Genomic DNA, 17024 nt, shown 5'->3' on the forward strand with positions numbered 1-17024 from the left:
CAAAAAGCATTTTTATCATCTTCAAAGTGTCAGATTAAGAAAACCCCTCCTGATTAGGTCCACACGTCTACAACACAGAGATTAACCATCTGTATGAAAATCTGACACGCTCGAGTATGTACAAGTAACGATTTTTTTTTTACATTTTCAAAGGACCGCTGTGACCTTGCGTCACGTCCAAATTGTCAGTCCCTTGAAAAATAGCTTTCTTTGGGTCCAATTAAGATATCCTCCAAAAATCTGACACGCTGGAAATTTTTTTTTACCATTTTCAACTCTTCCGTACGGCCAGTCCCACCGCGCTAACTGTCAGGTGAGCATGAATTCATTATCGGAGACACGTAGGGCATATACAGTATCTTAATCTGACACGCTCGAGTATGTACACCTGACGATTTTTTATACATTTTTGAGACCCTGCAGACGCTTTCCCCACCGCTGAAAGTGCATACATCATAAAACCTTTTTTTCTTTCTACCATCTAATCTTCAAAATCCACTAGGTCTCCACGACGCTCGATTAAATCCCGATTTAGCATCGTCGGCTCCCCAACTATTATATATTGGTCGATTAAATCCATTATCTGGTCGTAGGGGGGAACAAAATCGGACTATGAAAATTGACGTGAGATTTCTTCGAAGTGTGGTGACACTGAAAATATGCGATGGCTCACGATGTGGTATGGTTTTCTGGATTCCTAATAAGGCATTTGATGTTAATTGATTGATGAAATCCTTTGCCGGGCCGTAGGGGACAACATAGGACTTTGAAAATTCACGTGATATTTCTTTGAAATGTGGGGTTAAATCATCCCTCGACATTCAAACTTCGTTTCGAATGAATAAGTGATTCTTTCATTATATATGAGAATTGAACAAAATATTCCTAAGGCAACGGCAATGAACATTGATTGAAAAAATTGAATTCGGAGTTGCTGTGAGGTTGAATTTTCAACCCTTAACTTTAAAAATTCGTATTCCATAGGAAAACTCAATTCCTTCATCATGAAATTTGGAGAAAATTTTTTAAGGACAATGGCATTGAATACTGCTCAACAAACTATATTTCAAAATCGTACTTCAATTCGTAGTCAATTTCCATCATGAGAATTGAGGAATATTCTTTCGGTTAAAAGCATCAAAAGTTGAATGGAAAACTGCTTAGAACATAAATACATGGAATGGACATTGACGTGCTATGAATGTATTTGTTGTGGTACAAACATTCGATGCTTCTTCGTCTAGCGCGACACTAAGGCAGTGGCGTAAAATAAATAAATTTGTATAGCTCCTACCTTTTTGTACGGAAAATTTACGTGACAATGATGTCAGATTCAACTATTTCAATTGTGATTGGCGACACTAAGCAACTATCTCACTCCAGTCTTTGGACAATAACAAATGTTTATTTTACATTCCTTGTATCTATGTTCCAAGGAAAACTGTTAAAACGTGTATTAAAATGGCACATATATCTGAATGTAGCGTATTCTGTGGCATAGATATGCGCGGTTATATCATATATCTATTATATTTCTGCAGACGTCATCAAAACAAAATTGATGGACATGAGTGATAGTGTTGGCAACAATGAATCGGAGAGTGCATTTTTGACATCTAGAGATTGGCGGCAGAGAAAGCTAAACAAGGTTGGCAAAACTGCAGAAATGTCAACGCGATCTGTCAAAGACATCAAATACTACAAATGCAAACAAACCGGCCACTATAAAAACCAGTGCCCATTATTAAAAGAAAAATCAGTTAATGCAGTTAATGCAGTTTTTCTTAATGGAAATTTTGGTAAAGACGAATGGTATATCGATTCCGGAGCCAGCACTCACATGATTGTCAGCCAGGAAAACATAATAAATGTATCACACAACCAAAAAACTGACAAAATAACAGTTGCGAACAAAATGAATATGCCTGTGTTGTGTTCAGGAGATACACAGATTACCAAACTTGTTGGTGAATCACAATTTAATATTGTTCTCCAAGACGTGTTGTGTGTTCCAGATCTCGCAACGAATCTTCTGTCTGTCAGTCATTTTATTGAAAATGGTAACCAAGTCAGTTTCGACAGGAAGTATTGTTAAATCAGAAATCGACAGAATGAGTTGATTGGTATTACAGAATTAACAGGTGGGGTATACAAATTGAAGACCAGATCATCAGGTTTGTTAGTAGCCACGGCAGCAACTTCAGGTACACTTTGGCATAGAAGAGAAAGAAAAAACCTGGCAGATTTGGCTACAGCAATATATGTGTAGAAACAGATTTATATGGAGCATGGGATATAGTGGACAGGCCAGAACAAGCAACAATAGTGAAGTGTAGGTGGGTTTTCAAAAAAAAGTTAGATCCTATGATAAAGTGAGATATCGAGCGCGATTAGTGGCTAAGGGCTTCACGCAAAAGCCAGGAATAGACTATAAATAAGCTTTTTCCCCAGTCCTTCGTTATACAACATTGAGACTCTTATTTGCCTTTGACTGTTAAATATAATTTAGACATTATTCACCTTGATGTCACCACAGCTTTCTCAAATGGCTACCTGAATGAAACTGTTTGTATGTGTTTGCCTGATAATTTTGTATGCCCTGATAAAGAAAACAAGGTTTTGAAACTGAAAAGGCAATCTATGGCTTGAAACAGTCAGCTAGGGAGTGTTATAGGCGAGTAGATGATTATTTGCCGAACTTAGGTTATAAAAAGTCAGTACATGAACCATGTTTATTTATTAAGCAGTATGAAAGTGTAACTGTATATACAGGGTGTGGCGTAATGAATGGATAATATGGTGCCTGCGGGTAGAGGACCTTATGGCGGTTTATAATAGAATGATCACGCCTAAAGGCGATGAATACAATAATAAGGATAAATTCAGATGCATACGCTCCATCGAAGAAAAGCAGATGTTGACCATGGTTTCGGTCTCATTTGACCTCATCAGAGCAACATAGCATTTTTCTCCGATGGAGAACGTTTGAAATTGATGGGACCTTATTCAATATTGGCACGCGCTACTGAGTACTATACATTTACCCAGAGCGCCACCCAATATGAAACGGTGTTCGATTCAATCCCCTCCAGATAGAAACCAAGACGAAGACAATAGCATATGTCCCATATTTTCTCTAATTCACTACCACAGATTACAGAGAATAGATGGGACCTCTTAAACCACCCCCACCACAATTGATGTTTTTAGTGAGGGTCGCAACCGCTTGGTGGCGCTACATTCGCAGTTAGTTTATTTTTCGGCCGCTAGGTAGCTCTATAATAAATTTGCGATTCAAGCATGGAAGCAGTGACAGTAAAGTTCAGAAGTTGAGAGGTTAAGTTCGTTCTTTTCTGTTAGAAATATTGTATTATTAGTGGACGTTGTAGGTATTAGTGATTTGTAAGCTATTTTATACCTTTTAAAAATGAAAAAAATGAACAATTGTTGTGTACCTGGATGTATGGACCGAGTAAGCCAAAGGCATCGTTTCCCCAAAGCCAATCCAACTATTTTTACAACTTGGTTAGAAGTTATTAATCCACAAAATTGGCAAGAATTATCCGATGAACAGATTTACAATAGATATTACGTGTGTCATGCACATTTTACCAAGAATTGTCATTTTCCAGGAAGTAAAAGAGGTCTCACAATTGATGCAGTTCCAACAATAGATGTACCAGGTAAGCCTCCCTTTTTTAAATTCTGAAATGTCCCAAAATCTGTATGCTGTCCTATAATTACGATTATATTTATTTATGAAATGGTTGAAATTTGAAACCAGCCGAGTGTTTGCTAGAAATTCTATGAAATTGAGACGGAGTGTTTATTTGTTGCATCATATATGATAAATTTTATGATTTGACTTTTCAACACTTTGTTTTTTCATCAGGTACTAGTTTTGAAACAGTTCTGCTTGCAAATGAGCCAAAGCTTTGTGAAGTATTAACAGTACAGAGAAAACACCTTCTGAAGCTGGACCTCGTGGGATAGAGAAATCAACACCAGAAGGTTTGTAGTTTGTATCATTCCTTGTTTTTCTTCACCCTCAAATATTTCCTGTTCCTGTTCCTAAGAGTTCATCATGAGTTGATAAGTTATAATTTTATTTATACTTCTTTAGATGGTCCCAATAATGATTTTATGGAGCTCGACATAAAAGAACCACTATCTGACTTGGTGATGAATAAGAAAAAAATCCAAAAAGGTTAGTAACAATTTTTTTCATTGATTTTTGAAAATAAGGAAATCAATTCAACAAAACCAAACAATTTTCCTCATCAAATTTTCAGATGATCAATTGTTACATAGAATAATTTTTGTTTTGAGGGTTAGAAAGTCAATTTTGACGAGGTTGCAGTACACTAGGATGTTAAAAGAGTACAATGCTACGATGAGTCAGCTGAAATACCAAAATAAATGTCTGAGGCAACAATTAGCTTATGCAAAAAAAATCATTTCATCCCGTGGATTTCAAAGGGATTCTTAGCATATCTCTGGACCAACCTATAATTTCATCTTATGTCAATTGAGGAATCAGAGAGTCAAAAGGTAAACATAAAAAGATAATTATTATTCATTTATATTGATAGTTTCACTTTGTTGGAAAACAATGTTTGTTTATTTATATACCTGCAATGTACAATGTATACCGATTATATATTTTTCTTATGAATATTATTCTGAATTCGTTGAAAGTATGTAAGTAGATGTCTGTCTACTTGAAAAAACCTGTACATATATTGTAAATATTATTCTGAATTTTCAGTGCGAGTAATTTCACTTAAATTCTTTGAAAGTTCATAATTGTTCATTTATATTGATGGTTTCACTTAGTGGGAAAACAATTATTGTTTATTTATATACCTGATAATGTTCAATGTATAACTATTTTATATATTTCTTAAAAATATTATTCTGAATTTGTTGAAAGTACATAATATTTTCATTTATATACCTGATAATGTTCAATGTATAACTATTTTATATATTTCTTGAAAATATTATTCTGAATTTGTTGAAAGTACATAATATTTTCACTTTGTGGGAAAACAATTTTTGTTTAATTGAAAATTCACGAATATGTAAGTAATGATTGTTAATATGTAAATAAACATTATTATTATAATTTTTAATACTATTTCCTCAGCAGCACCCATTCCTTTAAAATGATTCAAGCTTTCTTGAACTAAATATTTCAAGGACCCAGTAGTGCGAACGTTTTTGAAATTTCGCGCCTTTTCTCGGTAATACAGACTCCTGTATTGTTGATAATACAGTTTCCTTAGGCTGCTTGTAGTACGGATCGCATCCGCTATAGAAAAGCACCAAACAATATTTCATCTCATAGAAGGCCAGTGTCCCATCTATTGTCTAGCTGTATTCGGGTTCGGCTTTCGGACAGTCCGAGAAAGGTTCTAGAACTGCGCAGAGGATTTTATACTAGGGCGCTACAGTTTTGCGCAGTTTTAGAACAATTCTCGGACCGTCCAAAAGCCGAACCCGAATACAGCCTCTGTAATCTGTGTTCAGTACGCCGATTCGGTTTGCGAACAACAGACGTGTGACGAATTGAGAAGTCCGGGAACACATTCAGATCACGGCAGAAATGGTGCCAGCGGTACAAGAATAATAGAATGATCACGCCTAAAGGCAATGAATACAATAATAAGGATAAATTCAGATGCATACCACCCGCCGATATGAATATTAATAAGTGTTACGATCTGAATTGAACTAGCCAATTTGCCATCGTCAAGGCCCCAAATGGAGTACGCTCCATCGAATAAAAGCAGATGCTGACCATGGTTTCGGTCTCATCTGACCTTATCAGAGCAACATAGCATTTTTCTCCGATGGAGAACGTTTGGAATTGATGGAACTTTATTCAATATTGACGATGGCAAATTGGCTAGTTCAATTCAGATCGTAACACTTGTTGATATTCATATCGGCAGGTGGTATGCATCTGAATTTATCCTTATTATTGTATTATTGCCTTTAGGCGTGATCATTCTATTTTTCTTGTACCGCTGCTGGCATCATTTCTGCCGTGATCTAAACAACGTCTGTTCGCAAACCGAGTCGGCGTACTGAATTAGAGAAAATATGGGACATATGCTATTGCTATTGTCTTCGTCTTGGTTTCTATCTGGAGGGGATTGAATCGGACACCGTTTCATATTGGGTGGCGCTCTGGGTAAATATATAGTACTCAGTAGCGCGTGCCAATATTGAATAGGGTTCCAGCAATTCCAAAAGTTCTCTTTTAACTGCTTTTCTTCGATGGAGCGTACTCCATTTGGGGCCTTGACGATGGCAAATTGGCTAGTTCAATTCAGATCGTAACAGTTGTTGATATTCATATCGGCGGGTGGTATGCATCTGAATTTATCCTTATTAATACATTTTATGTTTAGTAAAAGTCCCATGGTTTTCGAGATATTGGAGATTTTCGAAAATTCAAGAAAATCACACCCTTCGCCACTCGTTTTGCAGGCAAGACTCCAAATGAAGGAATTTTTTCAACCTGTTTTTTGGATAGTTTTCCTGGATAGATGAGCTATAGAATTTGAATTATTATTTTTAGGGCGGATGAATAGTTTTTCATAAAAAAAGATCTAACTCAAATTTTCTGTTTTGCTTATTTTTTTTTCCTAAGTTCAACCCAGCTTGGTGTAAAAAATAATATGATTACCTGAGTGCCAAAGCAAGAGAAAACATGCCTATTTCACTGAGATTCTGAAATGGTATAACTCACTCTATTTCCAGCATTAAATACAAAATATTTTTCTATCACAATGAGTCAAGGCAGAGCCTTTTTCTTTAATTTTTGGCAACTGAAATGAGACTTGCAAGCAGAAGAAAGCAATTATTCATAAGAAGTTGTGAAGCATCTAGTAGAGCCCCTGATGCCCACTTTGAACACTTTTTGTAAAACTCGATTCAATTAAACGATATTTCAATTCTTTTTTCTCTCGTATTCTTTCATTATCACATCGAAACTCGAGATTTTCAAATTAATACCTAAATGTTTTATTTTTTTAGTCCATTCTACATAAAAAGAGGGGGGGTTGCCTAAATTAGCCCCATACCTGAAATGGAAACTTACAGTCATCAAAGAAAACCTTGAAATAAGGGAAAAAAGCCATTTCAAACTGCTTCATTATTCTCTAACTTGCCGAAACCAAAAAAAACTGAAATCCTATGTTGCGACGTTCAATTCATGAATTGTTGGCGAATTCTCAACAATCCAATTAACACTTCATTAAATGCAATTCATGAAATGCCAAAATTATTTATCGGAACATAAAATTTCAGTTTTTCTCTGTGGTTTTCGAGAGTTACAGAATAATCAAGCAGTTCGAAATGGCTCTTTTCCGTTCATGTTTTCTTTGATAACTCTGAAATTTTTCATTTCAGCTACAGGGTTTGTTTAGGTAACCTACTCTTTTCTCACGTTGAATCGACCGAAACAATAAAAAATATAGGTCGTGACTTGAAAATATTGAGTTTTGTTGAATTCGATTTGTACAACTTGATGATATTCTCATACAATCTCTTCATTTTAGGATTGAGGGATAGATCACCCAGTGAAACAGCAAAGTGTGATTCTTTTTGAAAAACCCCCCACAGCAGAAATATTGAAAGTGTGACACTATATTTTCACCACTTTTATTTTAGAATCCCAATAACTCATATTACCCAAGGAGAGGTATAATGTTGGAACTGCCATTCAATCGACCATCTTACGAGGCGAAGTTGTAGAGGTTTTAGGGAGAAAGTTCATTGTCGAAAATTATGATGAGTCTACGAGGCTACAGCGTTGAATCAAATTTATATTGATACAAATCATATGATGTTATATATTTTTGAAATCAGTAAAAATTAAGCTTTCAAAAAATTGCACAGAAATCTAGTGTTCCCATTTAAATAAACATAACTTTGGGTCATAGCTTTGTAATTAAAAATCCAGCTAAAGAGGCAAGCACGCCACTGGATTCTACTTAAAAAAGTGCATCTATAATGTTTTAATTTCAGAACTCTATCATCAGTATTAGCGGAGATATAAATTTATTTCGAAATCGCCATTTTTCCAATTTTCGCTTATAACTCGAAAACAGAAGGTAGCTAAAAATGACTACTACTCTTGTTTGTTTCTCAGAAAAGGAGAACGAGAATAGGGTATCAGATTTTGTCTATCTCCACTGGTTTAAAAGCTGTAGTGCTAAAACATCGAAATTTGCCCACCCTATACAGGTTGTTCGAAATTCTCGTGTGCGATTTCGGAGTTAAGCTTCGACTAGGCAGATAATTGCTTCTTATACTTTGAGATTCCTGGAACTTCTGGTTTCAACGAAACTGTCATCAACTTTCGTTTTTTGAATGTTAGGAAAATAACCCCCGTTAAGCTAGCTGAGCCACTTTTGAATTTTTCTTTTCGACCATAATTTTAGGCTAATTTATTACCCCCATTAAAAATTTTTTGCTCCCCAATTTTTTGAGAAATTGGGGGTTCTGCTAACTTAACGTTAAGCTAGCACAATCCGGAAGCTAGGCTCTCGTTCGAACCAACTGCAGATATACCCGAATGTGTTTTTTCTTAATGGGATCTGCTAGCTTCACCAGCTGCTAGCAGAACCAAACCGCCAATACTATGTGTGTCCGGAATCTAATCATACCATATTTTCAGGCTAATTTATTTTCCTAGTGTAAAATTTTCTACTCTCCAATTATTGGAGGAAACGGGGGTTCCGCTAAGCCAACGATTAGTTATTGAACAAAACCAATAATCGAATGTTCAACCAAAATATTATTACACCATAATTTCAGGCTGATTTTAGTCTAATGTATTACCCTAATAAGACATTTTTTGCTCTCCAATGATAAGAGAAATCGGGGATTCTGATAACCTATTGTAACTGCTTTCCACAATTCGTGTGTTAGCCTTTCTTCAATCTAAAACAACTTCTCACACTATTTTTCATATAGGACCTATCAGCTCCTCGAATTTGTTTCCTCTCGACCAAAGTCAAGAATTCGTCTTCAGAAACGAATGAAGAAAATTTCTCAATGTTTTCTCTCGGTTCAATTGAAGTTTCGTACCCAAACGATATAGTATCACTTTCCAGAACTTCACATTTTTCGCCACATGCTAAATGCCCTATTTTTATAGGGATCTCGATGATAATTTTCAATTCAACAGCTCAGCCAACTCCTGTCAAATTGGATGAACCTTCAATATCACCTTGTGATTTACATAGATCCGATTTTTATTTTCTTTGAATAACTCGATAACTTGTTCCCTATTCACTATGTTAGGTCTTCCAGGAATAGTTTCAATTTTGATATTGTATTGAAATGGCGTGTGAACAAAAAAAAACTCACCTCTATAGAGGTGCGTTTTGTTTTTTGTTTTTGTTAACTAAGGTTAATATCCAAATTTTTTACTGGGGTAATAAATTAGCCTATAATTAGCCTGAAAGTATGGTGTTATCAGATTCTGGATAAATAAAGTATTAGCGGTTAGGTTCTGCTAACTTAACGAACCCATTTTTTTCAAACGTATTCACTAGGTTCGAATGAGAGACTTAAATTAGCCTGAAATTATTATGTAATCGGATTTTTGAAAAACAATTGATTAACGATTTAGTCTTACTAACATAACTTTGAGCTTACAGATCTCGCACTTTCTCATACAATTGGGGAGCAAAAAATTTTTCACTAGGGTAATAAATTAGCCTAAAATTAACCTGGATATAAGAGTTGACCAAATTCTTCGCTCTGGTTGTCGATTCAATCCTCGATTCAATCCTCGATTCAATCTTGTTGGCATAACTTTGAGCTTGCAGATCTCGCAATTTCTCAGACAATTTGAGGACAAAAAATTTTTTAGTTAGCCTGAAAATATGATATAATCAGACTCTGGATAAACAACAATCGATTATCGGCTCTGTCCGATTAGCGACGGGTTGGGTTAACGAAACTCCCAATTTTTAGAATAATTGGAGAGCAAAAATTTCGGTTCTGCCAACTCCACAGTAACCTTTTTCTAAAAAAAACGCATTCAAGGGAAATCCCCAATAGGTTCAGATGGGAGCCCAAAAAGTGGTTCTGCTAGCCTAACGGGGGTCTAACAGATATTTTTCTACCCGCAGTATAGCTAAACAGCCACCTCAAAAATACTCCCGGAAACCCAGGTTCCTCTCAATGAAAGTTGAAGCAATTGAGTCAAAAGCTCGCGATGAGTCAAAGCTCGAGTCAAAGAATATGCCTAAAACAACATATTCCTCATCCAGTGAGGTATGGATAGACTGAATCAAATCAATGGTTAGTGTTTTAGTTGAACGTCCGCGTCTGGAACCATGCTGACTTTTACAAATTATATTGAACTTTTGTAGAAACGCAATCATTCTATCGAGAACTATTCTTTCAACAATTTTAGAAAAAACATTTAAAATAGAAATTGGGCGGTGGTTTACGAAGGCGTGGAAGGGCCACATCATATTTTAAAAATATTTTTCGCTAAATTCCGACTTCAAAGTCGGAATTTTATTTAGTTCCGAACTTCTACAGGGTGTTTTACGACGACGTAGGCCAGTTCCTGCAATACAGTTTGCTTTTTTTACAAATATTCAAATTCATATAATACTAGGTGCTCCCACATTTATGATGAATATGTACGTACACATGGTGTACATTATTATTTGAGTTTTTCTCTATGAGAGGTCATAAAAATGATATGACAACTTTTTACAGGGTGTTCTATAACGACATGAATCTTTTTTTATGTATATGCCGGATGAATATGAAAAAACTTCTTTCTCATACCTACTCGTGAGGCTAGATCCGAGGCTATATCAATGGACAAGAAATCAGTACACCCGGTGTGTTTAGATTTTTCTTTAGATTTCTTACATGAAGAGGTTATTACAACGGTGAGAAAACCTTTTGCTGCTCTATGAGGAATTGGTTCATTTCCAAATATGCTGAGATATTCATGCGAGGATTCAGATTTCACAAAATAAACACGTTGTTATTTAATAAATGTAATAAATAACTTGATGCATTTCATTGAAGAAAATTGTCATTAGGTACATGTTTTTGAATAATTATGAATTAAATTGAAATATCACCGAGTACACAGCCCCCCCCAAAAAAAATCGGCTAAGCCTATGTAAGGATTTTATGTATACAGAAGGTTCTTGGATATATATTCTGCGTTTTTCTCATGAGAAAGTCAAAACTACAGAGTGGAAACCTCGGTGGAAACCATATAAAGCTCGTTTGAAATTATCTCTTCATTGAAGAAAACAGAATCCGAGACAGAATCCAAGAACCATTAGGGGTTAAATTCACCCTTTCAAGTTCTGCAAATGGAAAAGCTCTTGGAATATCGTGCCTTGAGGGTTTATAAATACTTACACCGAATTTCAAACCCTTTATTCTTTTTTTAGACCCATTTTCGAAATATTTTGTGGACTCTGAGATTAGGGGGTGAAATTCGCCCTTCCAAGTCTTGCAAAAAAAAAAGCTCTCGGAATATAGTTCTTTGAAGGTCTATAAATACATATACCGAATTTCAAACCCCTTATTCAACTTTTAGACCCATTTTCGAATTATTATGTGGACTTTGAGGAGAGAGGGTGACAATCACCCTTTCAAGTCTTGCAAATGAAAAAGCTCTCGGAATATCTTTCCATAGAGCCTTATAAATAAGCAAACCGAATTTCAAACCCTTTATTCATTTTTTAGATATTTTTTCGAATTATTTTGTGGACTCTGAGAAGGGGTGGTGAAATTAACCCTTCCAAGTCCTGCAAATGGAAAAGCTCTTAGAATATCGTTCCTTGAGGGTTTATAAATACATACACCGAATTTCAAACCCTTTATTCATTTTTGAGACCTATTTTCGATTTTTTTTTTATTATCAGAAATAGGGGTTAAATTCACCATTCCAAGTCCTGCAAATGAAAAAGCTCTCGGAATATCGTTATATAGTGCCTTTTAAATATGCAAACCGAATTTCAAACCCTTTATTCATTTTTTAGACCTATTTTCGATTTATTCTGTAGACTCCTCGGTGGACTCCCAGAGGAGGGGGTGAAATTACACCTTCCAAGTCTTGCAAATAAAAGATTTCTCGGAATATAGTTCCTTGAAGGTCTATAAATACATACACCGAATTTCAAACCCTTTATTCATTTTTGAGACCTATTTTCGATGTTTTTTTTAATTATGAGAAATAGGGGTTAAATTCACCCTTTCAAGTTCTGCAAATGGAAAAGCTCCTGGAATATCGTTCCTTGAGAGTTTATAAATACATACACCGAATTTCAAACCCTTTATTCATTTTTTAGAACTATTTTCGATTCATTCTGTGGACTTCAAGAGGAGGGGGTGAAATTAACCCTTCCAAGTCCTGCAAATGAAAAATCCTCGGAAAAATCTCTCGGAATGTCGTTTAATAGTGCTTTATAAATATGTTAACCGAATTTCAAACCCTTTATTAATTTTTTAGACATATTTTCGAATTATTTTGTGGGCTAAGAGAAGAGGGGATGAAATTTACCCTTTCAAGTCCTGCAAATGAAAAAGCTCTCGGAATATCGTTCCTTGAGGGTTTATAAATACATGCACCGAATTTCAAACCTTTTATTCATTTTTAGACCTATTTCCGATTCATTCTGTGGACTCCCAGAGGAGGGGGTGAAATTCACCCTTCCAAGTCCTGCAAATGAAGAAGCTCATGGAATATCGTTCCTTGAGGGTTTATAAATACATACACCGAATTTCAAACCCTTTATCCATTTTTTAGACCTATTTTCGATTATATTTCGAATATCCATTTTATGGCTGGAACTCACACTTCAACATTCTAGGAATAAAAAATCTTTGAAATAGTATTTATCAACTTCTAATGAATAAACACCCTGAGTTTGAAAGAATTCATTCATTTCCGAGACCTAATAACGATTTCAGTATGCACAGTACGCGAAAAAAAAAGTACCCGACGCCACTGGTCCAACGGCGGCTAGTTCTGAAGTGGCTGCTGGAAAGTGGCTGCTAAGTTCACAGCGGTATGGTTTAAGCATGTCTGGAAAATTGCCAGAAGAGATTGATTCATTAATGAGATGTGCTAGATGACCAACTTAACATTCAGATATAAATTTAAAAAGCCCGAGAAAAAGCCTAACTGGAAAAAACTGGAATCCAGAACTCTTCTTATTATTCAGTTTATCAAATAAGGCAAGAATTTCACTTCGCTCCACGGGATGAAAATAAAAACTGCTGTGGTGGTGAGTAGGGGAAGTTGTGCAGGATTTGCTCGATAAAATAAAATATCTTCATTCCAGGCTGTGGTCCGTATATACACTTTGGTTTCTTCTGGTTAGTAAGTGGGCGGTCCGTATATGTCGAATTCCTGACAATTCGGTTCAATATCTGTCACCAGAGTAACCGCTCTGGTAACTTTCGGTTACCAAATGTGTATATACGGACCATACGCTCCAGTTCCAGTTTAGCAACATTTGAGAAAAACCACCCAAAAGCATCTGCCACCATTGATAGAGCCTCGGATATAGCAGTGCACACAATGCCGTTAACGGACAGAACCAATTTGTTAGTTTTTCCTTTTTTCTACTTGTATTATTAGAATTCATAATAACGTTCTCATGAAAGCGCAATTTAGAGTGCCTCACAAGGTTATTATAATTCAATTCAGCATTTTTTTATATTACTTTCAAGTTTGCTTGGGAGGATATTTGTGTGTGACTCTTTGAAATCTCAAAAGGTAGAAGTAAAAACACTTGTCTGCAAAGGAAACAACTCATCTTCCATTGTCGGCGTGACATCAGACAGGTATGATGAAATTATGAACAAGAACTTCTGGCCAGAAGGTGTGCTAAAAAGAGATTTTAATTTTCGAGGTTTTTTCAAAAGAATCCGAGGAATTTTATGAATCCTCCGATATGAACCCAATAGTTGCTGACAAAGCTTTTCATCACAAGAACTTATGTTTCATGCATCAGATTCTACAGTCTCTATAGACCCTATGGTCTTCTTTAAGTGTACATTGTTAGTGAACATGGTGTTGATTTTTTAGCGGTTACCTCGGCGGTTACTGAACATTGGAGAACTTCTGAAAAATTAAAACATTACAAACTGTTAGGTTACAATCTTGCATCCTCCTTTTGCAGAAATGAGGGAGAGCATGGGGGTAGTGCCATATTTGTCAGGGATGATATCCCATTTAAGATGAAAGAGGATATGAATAAAACTGTAGAATTTCCGGTTAATCGGCACTGAGAATGATCTATTCATATAAATTTTCGAACAAATCGCATTCAAATTCAAATTTTTCCCACGATTTTTGTGGTTGATACTTGTCATTCCTTTATTCAGAGATTGGAAATTTGTACAGGATCCACGATCCACTGACACCACCTGATCTGTGATAATTTTCTAGTTCGACTCGCTCTGTACCGGTGTTTACAGGCCGAACGTAGCCATTGTAGCCGTTCGGTGCATAGAGAAATGAAAGAACGAGTGAAACAATTTAATTTACTCTATGTCTTTCCATCCACGGTTACAATCTGGCAACGCCGCGCTCTAAGGAGAACTGTATTGTTCAGTATACAGTTCTTACAGTTCTGAGGAAGATATCAATGCGCGTTTTAGGATTTGAGTTTCTATTGGAAAAAGAATGAGATATGGTGCCGAGGGGTCTTTCACTGGACGTTTTTTGTACACTAAAATTCCAATTTCTTTATTAATTCCACTAAATTCAGGAAAATTCCGTTCAATTCATCTAAATTCCATTCAATTCCGCTAAATTCATCATAATTCCGCTAAATTTATCATAATTCCGCCCAATTCCACAATTCCGTTCAATTTATCGCAGTAATTTTTAGTGAAAACTCTACATGAGTGTGCTGTCCACTATTAGTAATTAGGACAAATAAACATCACTCAATCCCGATTGCACCGACTTATTTAAGACAGGATTAACGTTAATTCGGTGATAGTTATGGTAACTGCTATAGAAATCAGAGAAATAATCAAGTATTAACGTTAATCTAGCCTTAAATAAGTAGGTGGACACGGCTGTTTTGAAAAGAACACTGCATAACTGAACATTAAAACTAAGACAAAAAAACAAAAAAATAAATGATTCTCTACTCAGTTTTGTCGAAACCAACCTGTATCATATCAAGTTGTCGTCAAATAAGTACGAATTTTGCTATGTGTTTCATGTTCCCCTGCTGTGATTTCGAAGCAAGATTCGCTCGAAGCTTCGTCTTGCTCCATCTGAAGTATAATTTATCCTAGACTGAATCTACTAATGTATCTAACCTGAGATCAGACCAAAAATCGAAATATCAGTAGAACAGTATTATCAAATAAATATATCATCAATATATCAAATATAATCAAAAGTGATAATTTCTTCAAACCAAAAAAACTGCTGAAAAAATTAGGGTGGCGAAACAGGTAAATGAACCTATGAACTAAAACTATTTTACCCTAAGACCCAACATATTTAGGAAAATGAGTGGCATACTTTTTTGAGAAACTCATAATGACGTCAACTGAGTTCCTCTATCTTCATTTGTTTTCGTGCCAAGTATGACTTAGAAAAAATCACTATTACTTTTCATTTCAAAACTATATTTAACCACCTACATTGTGGCCCGCGTAAAATATTCCAGCCGAATATTTCCGTAAATAAAAAAGTTTTTTTGGGAAAACGGCTAGGAGGGTCAATTTCCATTTGGGCATTTCTGACAAATTCAGAAACTCGACCACTTAATGCATGTCACCCATCACTTCCTACTAGTTTTCTACATCGAAATGTACTCCATATTCATTCATAAATAAAATTATAATCAAGTTTTCTAGAAACACTCAAATATATGGAAATGTTCCACTATGGATTGTTTGACATGGCCGCCTTGTATAATATCTATATTAATAAAAGAGGATCTATGGTTTACTTCAAAATGCTTTATTGTTCAAACGATCGCACCAAATTGGACAATTCTTTTTTGTTGTGTTTATTATTGTTAGGGCAAGGTTTATATAACAAAATATTCCCAAAAAAATTGTACAGAACAGAAAAAAAGGCATTCCTTCTTCTTACGACCAATCGAGCAATCACGATGAGTTAGTTATCATTATCTACCCTAGAAATAATTTAAAAGGCAAAACTAGGTTTGCCGGGTCAGCTAGTGTTAAATATTACTGAAATGATGATAGAGATATATCAACTTGGCTCGAGCATCATCGACTTCACACCAAAATAAGTTATTTTATAGGTTATATCAGTGTTAGGTGACACGATTATTCAAAAGCATCTTTCTGCGCATGTTCATTTCCATTCAATTCCTTTACAATTCCATTCAATTCCTTCACAATGCCCTTCAATTCCATTGAATTTCTATAAAATTTCCTTCAATTCCATTCCAATCAATTCCAATTTAATTCCGTGTAATGCCATAAAATTCCGTGCAATTCCGCTTCAATTCCATCATTTTGTACACTAAAATTCCGCAGTGGAAGACCCCTCGTATGGTGCTGTCTGGTATTACTTATACCAGTGAAAATATATGTATTGCTAGGCCTGGAGCCTATAAAAAATTTTTTTCGAGAATTGCGCCTTCTTGGGAATGATTCCAATCGGTTTGATATAACATTTTTCACCATGAACAGACATCAAAGTTCAGTGTCGCCCCGTAAGTTCAAATTGGCGCTAATCAGAATCAAAATGACATAAGTCAAAATCATATAGGCAATATCAATTTCAAACTGGCATTAATCAGAAGCAAACTGGCAATAATCAAGTTCGAACTGGCCGAGGAACTGGCATTTATCAATTTCAAATTGACAATAAACAGAATAAAATTTCAACTGTGAATTTCGAACATCAAAGCTCGGATGGAACTGAATCAGTTGATCACACTGATCAGCACACCTTTCCAGCTCTTTTTCTCTGTCTTTTACATTAAAAAATTATGAGTTTTCTG

At 35.5% G+C, this 17024-nt stretch overlaps 2 protein-coding genes across 4 annotated transcripts in view; one reads left to right on the plus strand and one right to left on the minus strand.

The window, feature by feature from the left end:
• The window catches only part of LOC123314451 (protein-tyrosine sulfotransferase), a 445878-nt gene that overhangs the window by 421651 nt on the left and 7203 nt on the right, over positions 1 to 17024 (minus strand). The window lies entirely within an intron of this gene.
• LOC123314066 lies at positions 3315 to 3993 on the plus strand. Its single transcript, XM_044899179.1, has 2 exons — positions 3315 to 3683; positions 3893 to 3993. The coding sequence occupies exons 1-2, from the start codon at positions 3428 to 3430 to the stop codon at positions 3991 to 3993; spliced, it is 357 nt and encodes a 118-aa protein (XP_044755114.1). The 5' UTR covers positions 3315 to 3427.

Source organism: Coccinella septempunctata, chromosome 5 (genome assembly GCF_907165205.1).
Source record: "Coccinella septempunctata chromosome 5, icCocSept1.1, whole genome shotgun sequence".
Lineage (NCBI taxonomy): Eukaryota > Metazoa > Arthropoda > Insecta > Coleoptera > Coccinellidae > Coccinella > Coccinella septempunctata.

What these genes read in the sequence shown, in the direction of transcription:
- LOC123314066 (XM_044899179.1), top strand. Translation starts at nt 3,428, where the DNA reads ATGAAAAAAATGAACAATTGTTGTGTACCTGGATGTATGGACCGAGTA. An exon ending in TCCAACAATAGATGTACCAG is followed by an intron (nt 3,684 to 3,892) that starts GTAAGCCTCCCT and finishes TTTTTTCATCAG; the next exon opens with GTACTAGTTTTGAAACAGTT.